Source organism: Bos indicus, chromosome 11, assembly GCF_029378745.1.
Source record: "Bos indicus isolate NIAB-ARS_2022 breed Sahiwal x Tharparkar chromosome 11, NIAB-ARS_B.indTharparkar_mat_pri_1.0, whole genome shotgun sequence".
Classification (NCBI taxonomy): Eukaryota; Metazoa; Chordata; class Mammalia; order Artiodactyla; family Bovidae; genus Bos; species Bos indicus.
In genome coordinates, this window is record NC_091770.1 from 28,445,768 (window position 1) to 28,463,606 (window position 17,839).

A 17,839-nucleotide genomic window follows, 5' to 3' on the forward strand; every position below is an offset into this window, starting at 1 on the left:
GTAGGGAATAGGGTGGGATTCTTGGGAGAGCAGTCAGCGGCAGCACAGAGCAGAGGATCCCCAGCGGGTGCGGGTCCCTGGCAGCGCCGAAAGAGCAGCAGGAAAACCTTGGGCTCTGACGGCCCCTGGACCTCTGATCTCCCTACACCTGCAGTCTTTTCGTTACCAGGGATTCAACTGGACCGCGGAGATACCTTGGGCAGCCCTGAAATTATGCGATTTGAGGACACGCTGTCAACTCTTATCCCGAGATCACGCCGTAGAGCCAGACTGCTTCTCCAGTTCTGAACTGGCCCGGACCCGGGCGGTGGTGGCCAGGTGTTGGGAGCTGGGCAAGGCAAGCCAGACCGCCCGAAGGACCTTCGATCAGGCATCCCCTCCAGCTCGGCGCAACCCCGCAGGCAACAGACGTGCCAGGTGAAGGAAGAGAAGAGCAGAGGCAACAGTAATTCAGTTTCACTGCACTGTTTCCCCAGATCCGACAGGCACAAGTGATTGGTCTCCCTGCCTCTCTCTTTCGGGGCTGCTAAGCTAGCTGCGTTCTGCCGGAAAAACACATCGCCCAGACCGAGCGCAGCGTTTGGAGACCTCGGAATTACCCCCCGACCTGGGCCCGATAGCACAGGCAGCAGGGCGAGGGACACGGGAGCGCGGCATCGCCGAGTGGCTCTATGAAGCGCGGGACCCTGGGCGCTCGCGGTTGAGCCCGGGTCCCAAGGACAGGGCAGAGGTGGGAGGACCCGGGCTTACGGGAGCACAGCCGCTCCTGCAAGCACCCCCCGCAAACCCAGTCCTCGCTGCCGCTTAGCCCCATCAAGGTGCGCCTCCTCGGTGCGGAGTCCCACCTACCTCCCGCCACCCCGCTGACCTCATAAACAACTTCGCTAACCGCAGAGGGCGGAGGCGGGGCGGGCGGGCCGCTGCTGAGCCGACCGCGGGGGCAGCGGGGCGGGCCGGGGTCAGGGCACAGGCTGCGGCCGCGCCTCCCGATTGGCCGGGACGCCGTGGGCTGCCCCAGCGCGCGGCGCGGGCGGGGCGGGGCGGACGGGGGCGGGGCCTGCCTGCCTGCGCGTGCCCGCCCCCCGGCCCCCGCCCGCTGCGTCCGCGCCCCTCGCGCCCTCCCCACCCCCGCCGGCCGCCGGAGTTTTTAAAGTGGGCTGACCGCCCCGCGAGCCCGACATTCGGGAGCGGCCCGACGCACAGCACCGGCGCCTGCCGCCTCCCGCCCCAGCTTTCCTGAGGCGGCCGTACAATCCTCGGCAGTGTCCTGAGACTGTATGGTCATCTCAGCCTCCGCGTCTGCCCGGCCCCGGACTCAGCCAACTCCAGTCGTTTTCAAGCTACTTCTTGTATTTTGAAAACCCAGAAAAGGGACTCCTGACTCCTTTTCGAAGGAAAAAGAAACTTCAGCCCCCTGCTCTCTGCCCACCGCCCCCCACTTTTTTTTTTTTTTTTTTTTTTTTTTGCGTTTGACAGCGTCCTTCCACTCCTTTCCCGACCCCGCCTCCCGGTACAGGTTCCTCCCCGTCACCGTTCTCCACCCCCCCTCCCCCGCACCAAGCCTGCCGCCCGCAACTTCCACCTGACCGTGCGGACGCTCGGGACCTGCGAGCACCTGGCACCTTTCACATCGGCGTGGGCCTCGAGGAGTGGGCTAGGGCCACAGCGAAAGTAGCGGCTGCAGCCCGCGCCGGCCCTGGAGCTCAGGTGCTCGGAGCCTCAAAGGGCCCCAGCGACAATGACAGCTGACAAGGAGAAGAAAAGGTAAGCGGGCGTCCGAGCCGGTAGGGGAGTTGGTCCGGGGTGCGGGTGGCGGGGCTCCGCGGGACCGCCGCTGGGAGAAGAGCGCCGAGGGGACTTTGAGGACCCAGGGACGATTTGGAAGGTTTGGCAGGGGAGCGCAGGTGTCCAGTCTGGCGACGCGCCGCTCCGGCTTCGCGGTCGAGAGTTCTGTGGCCCGAAGGAGTCGGGAATCTGAGCGGACAACGAAGCCAGGAAATAGCCCTAGAGGTCGGAGGTGCTCTCGAGGTACCTTCCAAAATCCACCCCTCTCCAAACCCCGCACCAAACTCACGCGGCCAGCGTGTTGAAACGTTTCTTGGTTGACTCGCTCAAATCAACTTTCGACTTTCTCACGGCCCACTTGAGGGGCAGCATCCACTCTTTTCTTCGGGACCCGTGGGGTCCTTCTAAATGAACTCTGCCCGCTCTGCCTCCCGGAACTGGCAAGGGGCCGGAGGCAGAATGCAGCGCTGGGACGGGCCCCGGCAGAGCTGCCAGGGCTCAGCGAAGGGACCCACTCCAGGGCTCCAGACCCCACGGAAGCTGGAAGAAGTCCCTTTCCTGATCCCGCAGCTTGCCTCGGCGGGAGAGTGGGTAGTGGGCCCGGCTGCCTCGCGAAAGCAGCTGTCTTCGCGTGTGGGGAGGGGATGGCGACACCCGGCACTCCCGGCAGGTCCCGGTGTCTCTCTCCCAAGAGGACAGAGAAGGGCAGCCACGATATGCCCGCCTGCCCTCGCCAGCCTCTCGGCACTGGGTGAGAGGCAACGGAGGCCAACTCTCACTGCCCTCCTGCCCTCTCCCGGCGAGGGTGAGAGCGCACGGCGTGGCGCTCAGACGTGGGAACCACCTTGCCTCCTGCCATCGCGCGCGGCTTGCAGCCTGGCTCCCCTTTCCTCTCAACCTCCACTCGTGCCGCCCCAGCGGGCTGGAGCTCTCCGCCCAGTATTCGACGGTGGCTGGCGGGGCTGGGGTGCGGGGAACTGTAATCGAACGCGTGCTGGGCCGGCTGAAGGATTTGAGCCTCCGGAGATCAGCTGCTGGGGGGTTGTACGGTGGTTCGGAGATGAGGAACCCAGCCGCGATGGGCGAGCGTGACCGGCTTCGAACCTGGGAGCCCGAAGAGCTCAGTGCTTGGGTCGATTTACTCGTGTTCCGACTTCGGGACCGGAGCCAGAAACCGTGTATCCGCTGGTCGAAAGCGGCGGTTCCCACCTCGGGGCACCGATAAGGGTTTGATAAACAGGAGCAAATCGCGCCCTTTCTGGCAGAGCGCCCGGGCCCTTCGCTCCCGGATTGCCGGGAGTGGAGGGGAGAAAGGGAGGGGATTGAGCCTAACTCCGAGTTTACGGCCGCAGCTGCCCCTCCCGCGTCACTGCGGCACCCCCAGGCCTGAGATGGCTAACGAAGTCTTGCCTCGGTCGATCTGGGCTCCCCGGAGACCGCAGCGGGCGCGCGCCCCGGGAGGCCTCGAAGCACCCCTGGAGTCTTCTGTCTTTGAAGGGCAGCGAAGCAGGGAAGGGACTTTTAAGATTCCAACGCATTTTGCAAGCCCAGTATAGCCTGCCAATAACAATGATTGAACAATCAAAATGCAAAGTTATAGTCAGCTCCTCTGCGCGCACACTGGGCTCCGGACCCGGTGAGGGAACTTATTGTACATTTTACAACTGTGATGCCTATCGGCGAATGTTGCAATCGCGGAGGTGGGGCCTGAAGGTAGTCTTGACAGATGTGTGAAGCGTCAGTTTCTCCCGCGCGGCTGTGCACGGGTTCTGTGCTGTTACATATGTTAATTGTTTCAAGAAACTTGGGAGCAGAGGAGAAATTATTTCGACATACCTAACTGTAGTGCCTCTTTTGTTAGAGATAGAGGGAGCCAGAATCGGAGCTGGAAAAAAGTTGGGTAATCAGGCTCTGAATTATTCGCAAGAGCAGCAGGTTTCAGAACCACTGTGGGGATTGCCTATGAGATGTCCAGGAGGCCAGAGCCGGTGGCCCTGCCTGTCTGCTTTGCGACTGGCCTTGGTTTTTATGTCGCAGACCGGCAGGGCAAACATTTGTGTCCCTCACCATCCGGAGTCCTGTGAGAGGCTGTCCAATTCATGTTGGGCTAAGTGTTTTGAGACATATTTACTTTTCTAGTCTGGCTCTGTTTGCTGGGGGCAGGCTCCTTGAAGGACCAAGGTATAATTAAAATATGTGAACCAGTGCATTGGAAGTTGGTGTGTCATGTAAGTGGTGATCCTTAGCTTTGACAAAGTGCTTCACAAGTTCCGTATGAGGCTTTCAGGTTAGGATTCTGTGTATAGATTCTTAAAATGTGATTCTTCTGGTTCAGCAGAGTCTCTTCTTCCCCCAAATGCAAGATGCACGGAACATTCACAGTGTTCCTTCTAACAACAGGCGTTCAAGAAGTGGGCAGGATTGTTTTGTTCCAGAACATTCATGCGTCGATGGAGATGTTAATGTTTAATAATAAAGAGTTTACTTTCTAAACGTTTGGCTGGCCTTGACAGAGGGTTTCAAAGTGTGCTCTTTTAGTGGTAGTGGGCATTCGTGCTGACATCAGAGATGGCCAGATGCTTGCTAAGGTGCTGCACTCACTTTTTGCACTCACCTGTCAGGAGTGAAGTGAAGGTCTCTTTAATCAGGATTCCTGGACTGTGAAGAGCTAGAAAATGTCTGGGCTACTCACTTCCTAATCAGACAATTTTTGAGTCCCTTCCCTGAAAGAGAAAACAGTCTGGAAGTTCTGACGTACATGGGGATTGGAGAGTGGTTTGGATAAATGTAAATCAGATCCTTGGATGCTCAGGGATCAAAGTCCATTCCCAAAGCTAGACAGCTCAAAGCTCCTTCCCAGAAGGCTTCTATTGCTTAGTGTGGGGCCTCCATGGAAAGAGGATCAGAAATCTCCTCTCCTGTCCCTGGGTGTAGTTGTTCCTCTGCTAAAGTAAAATCAAGTCCACCTCTTATTCAAATCTAAAGGCAAAAATATTGCTGGGCAGTTTTTCTCAATGTAAATATGTTTTCTATAAACATCCCTTTAACATTTGATCTCTCTTTCCAATTGCATTACTGGATGTAATAAATTGATGTAACACAGTACAGGTTCCCGTGAATAAAATTTAACTCACACAGCTTTTGTGAAGTTCTAAAGAATGCTGTGACTACAGGTTTTTTCAGTATTGCTGATGGGAATCTTACAGTTTTATGCAAGGACTGTTCCCCAGTGGAGAAGATTGCTTTGTGAAGTAGAGAACTACCTGTCAGTGGAGACATCCAAGAGGCTGTACTGAATACGCTGGCAGTTTCACTAGGAGTGAAAACCATGAGACAAAACTGTTTAATTCACTTCAAACGTAAATCAGTCAGTCTGTCTCTCTCTTTCTCTCTCTCTCTCTGTGTAGGGTAATCCTCAATGTTTTAGGAATCTATTCTGTAAAATGTTTACAAATAGAACCAATTAGATAATTCTTAGTACTCCAGGATTTTAGCCCAATACATTTGAAAATATTTGCTGTCATTAGTTATCTTAAGATTTAGGCTTTTCCACCTCTCAGGAAATCTCTCCAGTAGTACTGTTTTTTTCCCGCCTCAGTTCTGGCCCATACCAACATGACTTTTTGTTTTAGCCTAATGAATCTTCCCTTTTGCTTTTGGTACTGACCTTCATTTGTAGTTCATAGCAGGTAGGGCTTTTGCCAATATTGTGAAGTTAACAGTGTTTGCTCCCAGGATTCCCAGTACCCTTTATCCTCACTCTCCCAGTACTAATATCTAGTGTCCTCATGAAATTAGCTCTGCTTTTCATACCATGATATAAACCAATATGAATGCGAATGTGTATGGAACACCTACTCCCTCTCTGGATAAAATGTTGAGGAGACATTAAGGAATAAGGGATGTGGTCTTGGTCTTCAAGTTGTTTAGTTTGTTTGGGGGGAGGGAAGGACATACAAGGAAGCTTACCTAAAAATATAGGTAGCTTGCAGCTTGCTTGTCACTTTTCTATTGAGATAAAATCTTTTGAAGCTAAAGAAGTTCTTAATCACATATAAGCATAATTATTGAAAAGTATTGTGTGTTTGGGAGTGGGAGAATGGGTTCCTAGTTTTCCCTGGAATCACACAGGAGAGGCCCTGATAGCAGCATAAAGACTGGCTCTGAGCGAAAGTCAGTCAGTGTCAGGAGTGATGAGAAGTAGAGGGTTCAAGAGCATCCCTGGGGTATTCTCCGACACCATAGCCAGAAGGGCCCCCAGAGTTGAATGTTTGCTATTCTTTGCACACTTGCTTTGGTGAGGGGCATGAAGGGAGGCACCTAGTAGGGGTCTGGGAGTGATGGGGTGGAGATTCTGGTCCCATTAAGGGTAATCGTGGAGACAGCCTAGACTCTAGGAAGACCAGGAAGGGACAGGGAGCTTCTTAATCTGGGCTTTGTGAGTGGGCTTCAGAGGGTGGTCTGTGAGTCTCTGAATGGCTGCTAGTGTTAGGGATATAAGTATTGTTCCCCACAAGGGAAGTCAGTTCAGCACTGATAGCCTTTCATAAGTTCTGTGATCTGGAGAAGGTGAGCCCTTGCTCTTGAATGTCTGATTTGGTGACTGCCCTACCTTTCAGGATCTTACTGTTCAGGTCTCAGAGAGGTCCACATTTCACCGCCAGTGTTTCTCCCTGTCTTGGAGATGGGGGAGGAGGTTGGCATGTGCATCTAGTTAAAATTCTGTAGTGTGGCTTAACCTTAGCTGTACCCACCTGTCTGTCCACCCACACGTCTGCCCTCGGTAATGGGGGGGCGAGTGGGCAGCTCAGTGCCCTGCACAGGCTTACTTCTCATGTGGCTCATTTTGTTACTGCTTCTTAAAATGGCCATGAGATTTTATCTTCACATTTTCCACCATCCTCAAACAGTTACTGGAGGTCTTTTTACATACTAGGAATCTGTGTGTCCTTAATATTAATTATATCTGCAGTAGGACAAAACAAACAAAAAAAACCCTCAGTCTTGTTTGTGTAGGCACCATCCTCAGAACTTTCCGTGCACGAGCTCTTTTAATCCTCATAAGCATCCATAAGATAAGCCCTGTTATTATCCCCATTTCCCTGATGGGAGAGCTGAAGCATAGAAAGGCGAGATGCCAAAGGTCAAATAGGTAGTATGGCCTATGGCCGAGGCTCAGATTCAAATGGGGCAAAATGCCTTCGGAGCCTTTACTCTTAACCAGTGATCCACACCACCTTACCTTACCTAAGATGTCTATAAATACTATTCCGGACCTGTGGCAAGTACTCTATAAATGATAACTGCTTTTGCTGTATTTATAACTATTATAATTACTTTTCTCTTTCGTGACTCATCACTTGTTTTGACCCTGACATGCAGACAACGATTGAAGATCTGAAGGGCAGGCTTGGAAGCCCTGGAAGCTCTTTATTTTTCATTGGTTTTCCTCCGTGCTGTGTGGGGTTTTCTCCAGTTGCAAGGACCGGGAGCTGCTCTCTACTTGCAGTGCACAGGCTTCTCATTGCTTCTCTTGTTGTGGAGCACAGGCTCTAGGGAAAGCGGGTTTCACTAGTTGCAGCAGGCAAGCTCAGTAGTTTTGGCTTCTGGGTTCTAGAACACAGGCTCAATAGTTGTGGCACACAGGCCCAGGCTGCTCCAGGGCATGTGGGATCTTCCTGGACCAGAGATTGAACCGTGTCCCCTGCATTGGCAGGCAGATTCTTAACCACTAGACCACCAGGGAAGCCCTCCATGTCCCACTCTTAACAGGTGGCAGTAATTCAGTAGTTACTGTAACCTTCAGACTGGATTGTGCAGAAGAACCTGTTAGAAGCTCTTCCTCCATAACTTTTGAAGAGCCATCTCCAAATCAAGATGCACAAAACAGCTTCTGGCTCTACTGATCTTTTGAAATTGTAATCACAGGAAGGAGAGAATGGAGGGGAGAATAAAGAATAGCTATGATCATTGCAATACTAGTACGGTACATCTTTATAGGGCCCTTTCTCTGATGAGTCCTAAGCTTTCACAGTCATCACACCATTGGCCTCTGCACTGTGAACTTTGAAGGGCTTCTTGAGTTTTCCCAGGGCTCTAAAACACAATTGCATGAACATATATCACTAAGGAGAGAGGCAAGCCATGTTGGCGGTTGCACATCATTGTGTGTATGGTGGCCATGCAAGGCGTGCCATTCACAGCATCTATGATTTTCAGGTAGAAATGAAATGAAATGTTAGTCACTCAGTCATGTCCAACTCTTGTGACTCCATGGACTGTAGCCCACTAGGCTCCTCTGTCCATGGAATTCTCCAGATAAGAATACTGGAATGCGGTGCCAAGTGCCATGCCCTTCTCTAGGGGATTTTCCCCACCCAGGGATCAAACTCAGGTCTCCCGCATTGCAGGCAAGTTCTTTACCATCTGAGCCAACAGGGAAGCTCTTTCAGGTAGCGATTGGGTGCAATCTGTCATCAATAGTCCGGTCTCAAGAAGAGTGACAGGGCCCTATGAGCCCTCTGGACTCAAGACAGGTGTGGAATGGACTAGAATGTTACCTACTTCTAAGTGGTCTTTTTTAATTTCCCCGAATTTTTTAAGACTACCAGTTAGCTTGACCACCTTAGACTGTTTCCAGAGATCACTTGTACATCAGAAAAACTTATCTATCATGACCATCAGAACCTTTGCATGTTCCTAGGAGGCACATTCCGTGTCCCTCCCCACCACTTGGAAAAATTCTTCGGTTTTAAAGTTACAAGTAACTTCTATGCGAGATAATGACTCTGGGAAGCAGTTCCTTTTCTCATGTGGAAAGCTATTTCAGAAAAGAAGATACGTCAGTAAGGAAAACAACTCTATTAAAAATGTATATATTGATTTTGCCATGCCCCTGTCTGGTTTACTTTCCCAATTCTACAAAACCAAGGAAGTGGATTGTTAGAAATCTCTCCTTATATTTCTCCAGTGACTTTCTGCATCCCATCTCCATGGTACCATCCAATTAAAAAAAAAAAAAAATCAAACCTGAGAGGTTAGTGCTAGGAATCATAACAGATTAATGATTTTATCGGAGGAGACTATGCACTAAAATACATGAGTGAGGAAATGAGTCCATTTTCTGCAGTCACAGTAGTAATGTTGGAGGTTAACTAACCCTGCTTGTGGTGCTGGTTGCTCTCAATTGCTGGGGATGCAGCCAATATGAGAGTCTTTTAGAAGTTCATCGATTCTGTAACAGCTTTAGTTGACTCTTCTGGTCTCACTTTCAGTCTGAGTCTCCTTGCTTATGACCTATCACTGTGTGGAATCAGTGGTTCCCTATAAATAAGGGGACACATGGCCTCGATCTATTCCAAAGCATTTTATACATACTTTAAAAATACATCAAAGTGTATGTTTGGTTTTGGTGGGGGGGGGGGTTATGTAATAATCATTGAAATCACTATGCTGGGTATCTAGTCGGACAGTTCTCTCTCTCTCTCAATGCTGTATTTGTATTAACAAACGTGTGTTTTCACCTCTCTTCTCAGCTATTTGTAAGGCATCCTCAGACAACCACTTTGAATTGTTGCATTGCTTTTTCTTGGGGATGGTTTTGGTAACCACCTCCTGTACAAAGTTGCAAACCTGCATCCATAGTTCTTCAGGTACTCTGTCTACCAGATATAACTCCTTAAGTCGATTTGTCACTGCCACTGTATAATCACAATGGATTTGATTTAGATCATATCTGAATGGCCTAGTAGTTTTCCCTGCATTCATCAATTTAAGATGTGTGTTTTACTCTTGATAAAAAAAGAAAGATTTCATATTGTTACCACTTTGAATAAGATTTGTTCTGACTGCCTCTGTGTAGAGGGCAGAGAGAAAGAAGGGCAACACATTATCCTAATTTTGTGTTTGACAAATTGAGCTGTGAAAAGAAGAAAGCCATACCATCTGCAGTGAAAGCTAGAGCTGGACCCGGGTGTCCCCTTGGGCTCCTGTTACAAGGTAGTTAAGCATGAGCACAAAGGGGGCGACTCAAACTTCAGGGCTAACCACTCTCATTACTAATGAGTAATTACAGCAAATATTTACAGGCCTCCTTCCTACCTTTACGACTTCCTGTTGCTGAAGCACTTTGGAGTATTGAGAAAGATCCTGGAAAGTACGTCATACCCAGTTGCAGGAAAGAATGTCTTTAACTTTAAGTGCACGCACTCTGTTTATGAATTCCATGTGGAAACAACAGAAAATTGTGCTTGGGAGGGTCTGTTCAAGGGCCCATTCTTCAGAACTTGAAAACAAAATTTGAAAAATCAATTCTGGACGGTCAAATGTATGGAGAGTGGAACACGTGATGTTTCTGCAGAATGTTCTAGAAAGAATAGGAGTGTGCAAGCAAAGCACAAGTCGCTTGATAACTACTTTTTAAAGAACATGTGACCTCTGCACTGTTTTTCTGAATGAAGATAATCAAGCTTAATTAAGTACATCACAGTATGTAAAGTATGCCATGTGGGGAATTCAGGAAGCTAGAAGAATATCATTCACTCCATCAAGATTTCAGAATAAACCACAATAAGGCCTCCTTCCTCTGTACTTGGTTTAAGAAGCACTCCAGTGAAATTGCTCTCTTCGGCGTCTGTAAACTACATACCCTTGTGTTTCTCTCCTGTGTTTCCAAGAGTTCTCAGATGCTATTTTAGAATGGCAGCCTTCACTCCAGCACTGGCTGAGGTTGATGAAGCTAATTTTGGTGCCCAGGGGAGAGAGAGAGAAGTCCTCTCTGGAGCTGAAAGGGCTTTCTGGTGCCTGGGTTCAAGAGCTGCATGGTGTTACTGGACACACCACGTTTCACCTTTAGAACCTTTATTTGTGTGCTTGCACAACACGTGTTTATCCAGATATTAAGATAAGAGAAGTATGAAGGTCACATTTCGCGGGCGACAAGGAAACTTCTATAAAAGTAACCGTATCGCCATGCTGCAGGAGTCTGTCTTTTCTTTTGTACCAAGGATTTAGGGGAATTAGTGGTGGGTGGGGCCTGGGAGCCAGTCCCTTCACAGTATTCTGGCTTCCTTGCCTGTGCTGTGCATGTCCTGGCGCAGCTGACATGTCTCTCCCATTTGGCCAGGCCCTTTGAAGTGGTCAGGATGTCAGAGGGAAATCTTGGTCCACTGTGTGGCTGCCCCACTTTCTCGAACTTTCTGGTAGTCTCTGGAAATTAGCCCCTGCCCCCATGCATTTCCCTGCTATGTGACTGGCTGGGAGGGAGCCTGGCTGCTCAGATACAATAGCTTTCCTAGCCTCTCAGAACAGGTTTGCATGGTGCTGCTACTGCCCTATTTTAGGCAGGGTTGTCATGTCCTTGGAGCACAGAGTCTTTAGCGGGGCGGGGGAGTTCCTTTTGTGGATTTGCATGTTTCTCTTACAGATTTCCAAGGATTAGCCGACACACTCAAAGCCTGAATGCGGAAATGGATCCTTGGTCCAGTTTTCTTCCCAAGGGCAGTCCACACAGCATTGGGAGTTCATCTCACTGACAAAAAGGGACCCCACTTCAGCCAAGCACCCCATTCACCATCACCCAGTGAGCCTCCTGAGCCCCAAATGTGCCAGTCTCCTCCTTGTACCCTAAGGACTTTCTCACCCCATGTCATGGGTCTCCCTCCCACCTCTATTCCTTCAGCCCAGTCTCTCCATCTCAGATGTTCTCCCCATTTCTGTCTCTACTTGAGTATCTTCCTCTTTCCTAATGTGAGGCCGAGTCCCCCAGGTCTCCCCCTCCACTCCTTTCTAGCTCTTGGTTGCTTTCTCCAGAGAGCCTGCCTGATTATATTTCCTTGTTATCTAATGACATTTCATGTGGTCTTGTCTTTCCAGCAACATTGCATGTTGCTGGAGGGCAAGGATGTCTGATTTTCTTATGTGCCTTGTAAACATCTTGCACATTTTGAGTCCCTAAAATCATGCTTAATTTAAAAAAACATACAGTTGCTTTATCGATGTCTCTTGGGTCACTTGGAAAGCCTGCCTCTTGGACTATGCTTTTCTTGTTCATGTAGATTTGAGCCCTTTTTAAATTTTCCTTGACAAGAGAAAAAAGAGAAAGGAAAAAACAAACAAACAAACAAACAGAAGACCATAGACAGATGTGGTTGACTCATGATTTTACATCAAATGCAAGCATTAGGCAAGTATTGTGAAGTCAGGGCTTCACTTTAAGAATGCCCAATACACCAAGGTAAAGTGCAAGCCAAACAGCAAAGTACTTCAGGTGAAAGTTTAAAATGGTCAGGTGGGAACGGGTGTGTAGGGGAGGACCCATTCTCTGTTAGAAATCATCTTCCCTACGGAGCCTTCCTGATTTGCAGCACGGTGGTTCCCCCTGCATTCCCATGGCCCTTAGTCTGAATGGTGCAGCACACTGGCTCCCCTGCATTCCCATGGCCCTTAGTCTAAATGGTGCAGCACACTGGCTCCCCCTGCATTTACATGGCCTTTAGTCTGTATCATGCTGCTGGGATGATGCTGTTACAGCTTGCTTTTCTGTGTGTGTGTGTGTGTGTGTGTGTGTGTGTCTGCATGTGTGTCTGTGTCTGTATGTGTGTCTGTGTCTGTCTCTGATTACCACTTAGGGAGTAAGCCCTTCAGGAACAGAAGCCCTGTTAACTTTTTCTGTTCTCAGCACTCAAAACAGAGGCCCACACTTGGTGCCCAGGATTTGCTTGTAGACTCAGTAACTTGATCTTATGTTATGAACTTTGGGCTTAGTGCAGAGGATTAGCGATTTAGGCAGAAACCTTTGTTCAGATCAACCTACCCATCCTCCTGGAACCCCCACCATGCGTGTAGTAAAGTCTGGGGGGCTACTGTCATCATCGCTGTGTACAAACATTCTAAGCTACCTACTAAATTCAGGTGCTGTGCCGTGCAGTGAGGTTTCAGAGAGGCTTTAGATGGACCTTGCACTCAGGGGGCTTGGAGTCTAGTTGGTGAGTCAGAGAATTCCTAAACTGATTTGTTTAAAATCATGCAAGATGGTTGATGTTAAAGGTTGTCCTCACCCCATCTTTACGATGTTGCTGTCTTGTTATGAAGTTAAAAAGAGCTCAGACAAAACACTGAGCAAACTGGAAGATTGATAGTAATTGAGTGTGAATAAGGGTAAGTAGATCTTGTGTACTGTGAATAGTTAGAGGTTTAAGGGAGGAGCATTAAGAGCTAGGTCTTGAAGATTAGGTAGAATTTAGATAAGCAGATGGGTTTTGGGCATTCCAGTGGGGTGAACAGCTGGAGTTAAATGAGGAGGTAGGAATAATTAGGGTGTACAGAGCAGTACTGGTGAATCGGCTCCTTCCAGAACTGAATCTGGAGCTGTATAAACGTATGGGAGAAAGGGGTCAGGCCCAGGCTGGTGCTGAGAAGTTGAGGACACCATGATATCTTAGTCATGACGTGATGGACTTAGGGCTGCCTTGGGGCCACAAGAGCAGTGCCTGCTTCTCTTGGGTTATTTGAACCTAAGGAAGATGCCCAGGGCACACCTATTATCTTCCAGTTGACTCTAGCATAAGCACCAAAGGGTGGGTGGATGGTACCATGGTTATCCTTTGTAAGAATGACCTCAGAGACTGAAAATGCCCTCTGCATCTCAGGAAATCAGTCATCTGCAAATGTGCCCAGCTTGCTCTAGAATATATTTCTTTTTGGACTGTACCATGCCTGAGGGTAACAAATGCCTCCTGGGGTCCAGAGTGGGAGACCAGAAGGGGACAACTTGCTGTGTTCTAAATAGCTTCCATCAGGCTCTGTGGATGAGTGTGTGATGCTCATCTCACGTTCTCATTTTGATGGTGAAGCCTGCTTCCCCCTAATAATTTGATGGGGGCTTTCATCCTCTCCCTTCTTGCCCTTTGTCATCATAGATTCTAGGTTTCTGAGTCTGGTCACTGTGAAAGGCTATTCAGTGCTCCACTGTTTGTAGGGAGAGAGGCATCCATGCTTTTTGGCAGTTTGTACCAATCACTGGGAATTGTGTCCTTTGCACAAAGAGGCAGCTGAGCTATTCCTTGGCCTACTCCTTTCCTGTTATGTGGCTATACCATTCCCTAAAACCTGAACTCTGGTGTTCTTGGACAGGTGTAGTCAAAGAACATCTTTTGGAGTCACCTGGTGGGGTAGCTGGGGTTCTTCCCTCCCCCTCCACTGTGGGTCTGAGCAGCCCAGGAAGGGCCCCCTCTGGAGCCAGGTGGACAGAGCCTTTGTCCTCCAGGCCCGCAGGTGGCGGGGAACCACGGACCCCAGGGCAGGCAGCCCAGACACAGGGGCTGTCTGGGGGCTTGGGCAGTCCCTGGGAAGCAGCCTCAAGGAACGTCCAAAGACACCCCACAGCCCAGGAGGTGACGTTTACCCTAATCTAGCTAGAGCTAGAATTTGAGTCTAGCATCTGCCTCCCACAGCTCCAGACAGGCCTCCGGAGGGGAAAGGAGGGAGATCTAAGCTGGCTAATCTGCAATGACACTGTCACCATGCCTACTCCTCTCTGGGGTTTTCTTTTTTTCCTTTTCCTTTCCAAACTAAAATTACCTTTAAAAATGACAGTTTTTGCCACTGTTGAACTCCAAGCAAGCTGTTTTCCCACTTGGGTCATTTTGGTGACAGGTCATGGGCACACGTGGTACTGGTGTGGTCATGGCAGCTGCTGGCCAGCGTGGGGTCTTGGAAAATCCTGGTGACCAGAGTCCCCCGGCAGCAAGGAGTCTGAGATGACCACGAAAGTCGATTCTTTCTTTCCCAGACCATCCACTTGTGCACATTTGAACCATTTTCCATGCTCAGATAAACACAAGCCTTGAGATTCTGGGTCACCTGTATGGATCTAGATGTCACGAGGGGAATGACGTCACTTAATTCTCCTGGAGTTAGATCTTCTGGGTCCAGGCAGAGGATGTGTTTATTTTGGAAAGGGACAAACTTTCACCCACTTGAATTCCTTTGCCTCCAAAATTAGTGTCAGGGGATGACCACAAGCATTCCATATTTCTTACCCTTTGTCTTGCCAAACAGATTGTAAATGCCCCCAGGGCTGCCTTTGACTTCTTCTGTGTCCCTGACAAAGCTGACCTCCACAGGAGGTTCAGAGGAGCTCTCAGAAACCTCTAGGACTGAGAGACTGTTCTAGATCTTTTCTGACTTGTGTGACCTAGGAAGGTAATGTTTCCCATACCTAAATGGGGGTTACACACATTACCTGCTTTCTAAGAGTACTATTATTATAAGTTTGAAATGAGCTAGGATTTCAATAAAACCATGCCTTTTATTTTTTAATTAAAAAAAAAAATGTATTTTTTGTCTGTGATGCACAGCTTGCAGGATCTTAATTCCCCAAGCAGGGATCGAACCCATCCTCCCTGCAGTGGAAGTGCAGTCTTAACTGCTGGACCTCCAGGGAATTCCCTAAAACCATGCATTGTAAAAGTGTTTTAATAAGCATGTGTAAAAATAGATAGCTGGTGAGAAATTGCTACATAACACAGCCTGGTACTCTGTGCTGACCCAGAGGAGTAGGATGGGGGTGGAGAGGGAGGCACAAGAGGGAGATGATGTGGGTATAATTATGGCTGATTTGTGTTGTTGTACAGCAGAAACTAACACAACATCACAAAGCAATTTTCCCTCAATAAAAAATACTTTTAAAAAAGACAAATTAAAAAGCATATTTTTTATGCTTTGAAAGTCATTTTTGCAATGATTATCTCAATAGAAAGATCTTTGAAAAGTATAAAGTACAGACCATTAAGGTATTAACAAGCACAGCATTATAATCACTTGGCACATCACTGCCTGTTGGAGTGATTTGACTGCAACTGAGAGGGAGTCTTAGCCGACTCTAAGTGGAGATCTCTCACTTGCTCTCAAGCCTATCAAGGGCTTTTAACTGCCCTCACCCGCAGCTGTCCCCAAGATTATGGGCTCTTGCCAAGAGTGATTTCCACATTTGAGTTGTATTTCTCCCATATCCTGAGATGTGAGAAAATCTGATAGCATCAAGAGACTAAGGAACCTTCCAGGACTCCTGAAAAATGGTCTGACCCTGGGTATGCCTCTTTCCCTGCCTGGCCTGTTCTCCCCTCATCTGTGAAGATGAGGGTCCAGGGTCTAGGGCTGCTGCCATCCTGATGCAGTGGGAATTTGCCCTTTGATTCAGCACCCTCAGATCTCTAGACCTACAGGGCTATGTCTGCGCCACCTCTGCTTGGGTCCCACTTGTTGCTCTGTGTCTTACAAGTAATACCTAATTGTAGGCCCACGGTGGCTCAGACAGTAAAGAATCCACTTGCAGTGCAGGAGACCTGGGTTCCATCCCTGGGTTGGGAAGATTCCCTGGAGAAGGGAATGGCAACCCACTCCAGCATTCTTGCCTGGAGAATCCCTATGGACAGAGGAGCCTGGTGGGCTACAGTCCATGGGTCACAAAGAGTCGGACATGACGAAGGAATAAGCACAGCACAGCACAGAAGGGACCAAGTGCTGCAGCCAAGGTGTTTAAAAGGTCAGGCAGCCTGCTAGGAGAGATACAGAAGTAGGGACCCGTTGATGCCTTGGGATGCCTATGATCCTGGTCTTACCGGTAGTGGGAAGAGGCTTTGGATGTGAAGAGTCTGGCTGTGCCACATAGTGACCATGAAACTTGGCAGGGCATTCGCTCCAGCCTCAGATCTGTCACCTGCCCCGTCCCTGACACCTCTCGTGCCTGAGCTGGCCCTTCCTTCAGCCCCGTTTTGAGGTGGACAGCTGTCAGGGCCTTAGGGCTCAGCTTAAATATCACGTCCTCAGGGAAGCCTCCCCTGAGCCCCTCAGCTGACCTCCAGCCCTCTTCTCTCTCTCTTTTTCTGAAAGACAGCACTCCCCGCATGCTGTCATTCACTTGTCTGTCTGTTCTCTGTTGCTCCCCACTAGTTTGCAAGGTCCTTGAGGGCAGGGCCATTCTGTCTTCTTTGCCACCATATCTTTAGTGTTTGGGGGCGGTGCTGGACACCTATAAGGAGCTCCTTAAATATTTGTTAAGTGAAATAATTACTTCAGCGTTGCTGGGTCTTTGGCCTCAACCTGGCATCATTTCTTACATTTGTTCAGTGCTCAGTTTTTTTCCCCAAAGCTTGTGATGAAGTAGTTGTCATTCTCATCATACAGGTGAAACAACAAAGACACAAAAATGTGATTGCAAAGCCAGAGTGCAGAAGAGCCCATGTGAGCAGAACCTTCTCTCCCCTGGCTGGTGCTGCCTCTCTGGGCACCTTATTTTTCTGTCATGGTGATGTTATTGTTTGTCTTATTTGGCAATGTTTACACCAGAGAAGTAGGGGCCATTGTGTGTTGGTGGCGACTGGAAATACACAAGAGAGTCCCAGGAGAATGCCACTGTCGGTGCTCACCACAATTAGCAATTGTCGGGCCAGGGGCAGTAACTGGGTGGGTGGTGTCCCCTGTGTGGCTGGTTTTATGTGTTAAAATACCACTGTCTGCTTCTGACAGAGGCAAGGGAGAGTAGGGGAGTGGAGATTAGGGAGACTGGGAGGAGCCTAGGACCTCAGTCCCATTTCTCTCCGGTCTTGTCTATCCTACCACTTAAATCTAGGCCCTTTCTGCTTGGGAAATGTCCTGTTGTATGTCTAGTGAAATTCCTGTGGCCTAGTGGAAAGAGGAGTGCTAACCAGCTGGGTGACCTCTGAGCCTCAGTTTCTCCATCTTTAAAATGGGCCAGTAGGTGGGACCCAGTTCCATTGTGAAGTAAATCCAGGTGGAGCCTGGTCCCAACTCCTGTTTCCAGGTGCCTCCTTAGGGAGGGAAAAAGGGAGGTTAAAGGTGATCAGAGAGGGTTTTGAAGAAAGCCTCTCCAGTTCCCTTGTAATTTCCCCCTCTCCAAGAGGAGGTTCTATTAAAGTGGAGAGGGCCAGAGCCTTGAGAGTCAGTCCTGGGCATGGCATGATGCCAGAGAGCAGGTTCTGGACTCACTTCATTGGCAGCAATAGGGCCCTCCTCCTTAAGGAGGAAGTGGGTT

General features: G+C 49.3%; 1 protein-coding gene across 2 annotated transcripts in view; it reads left to right on the top strand.

The window, feature by feature from the left end:
• Window positions 1–1,164: 1,164 nt before the first annotated feature.
• Window positions 1,165–17,839, top strand: part of EPAS1 (endothelial PAS domain protein 1) — a 92,600-nt gene continuing 75,925 nt past the window's right edge. For both annotated transcript variants that reach the window (XM_019970094.2, XM_019970095.2), the window contains exon 1: window positions 1,165–1,764. In XM_019970094.2, the coding sequence (XP_019825653.1) occupies window positions 1,739–1,764 (26 nt within the window). In that variant the 5' untranslated portion in view covers window positions 1,165–1,738. The remainder of the gene's footprint in view (window positions 1,765–17,839) is intronic.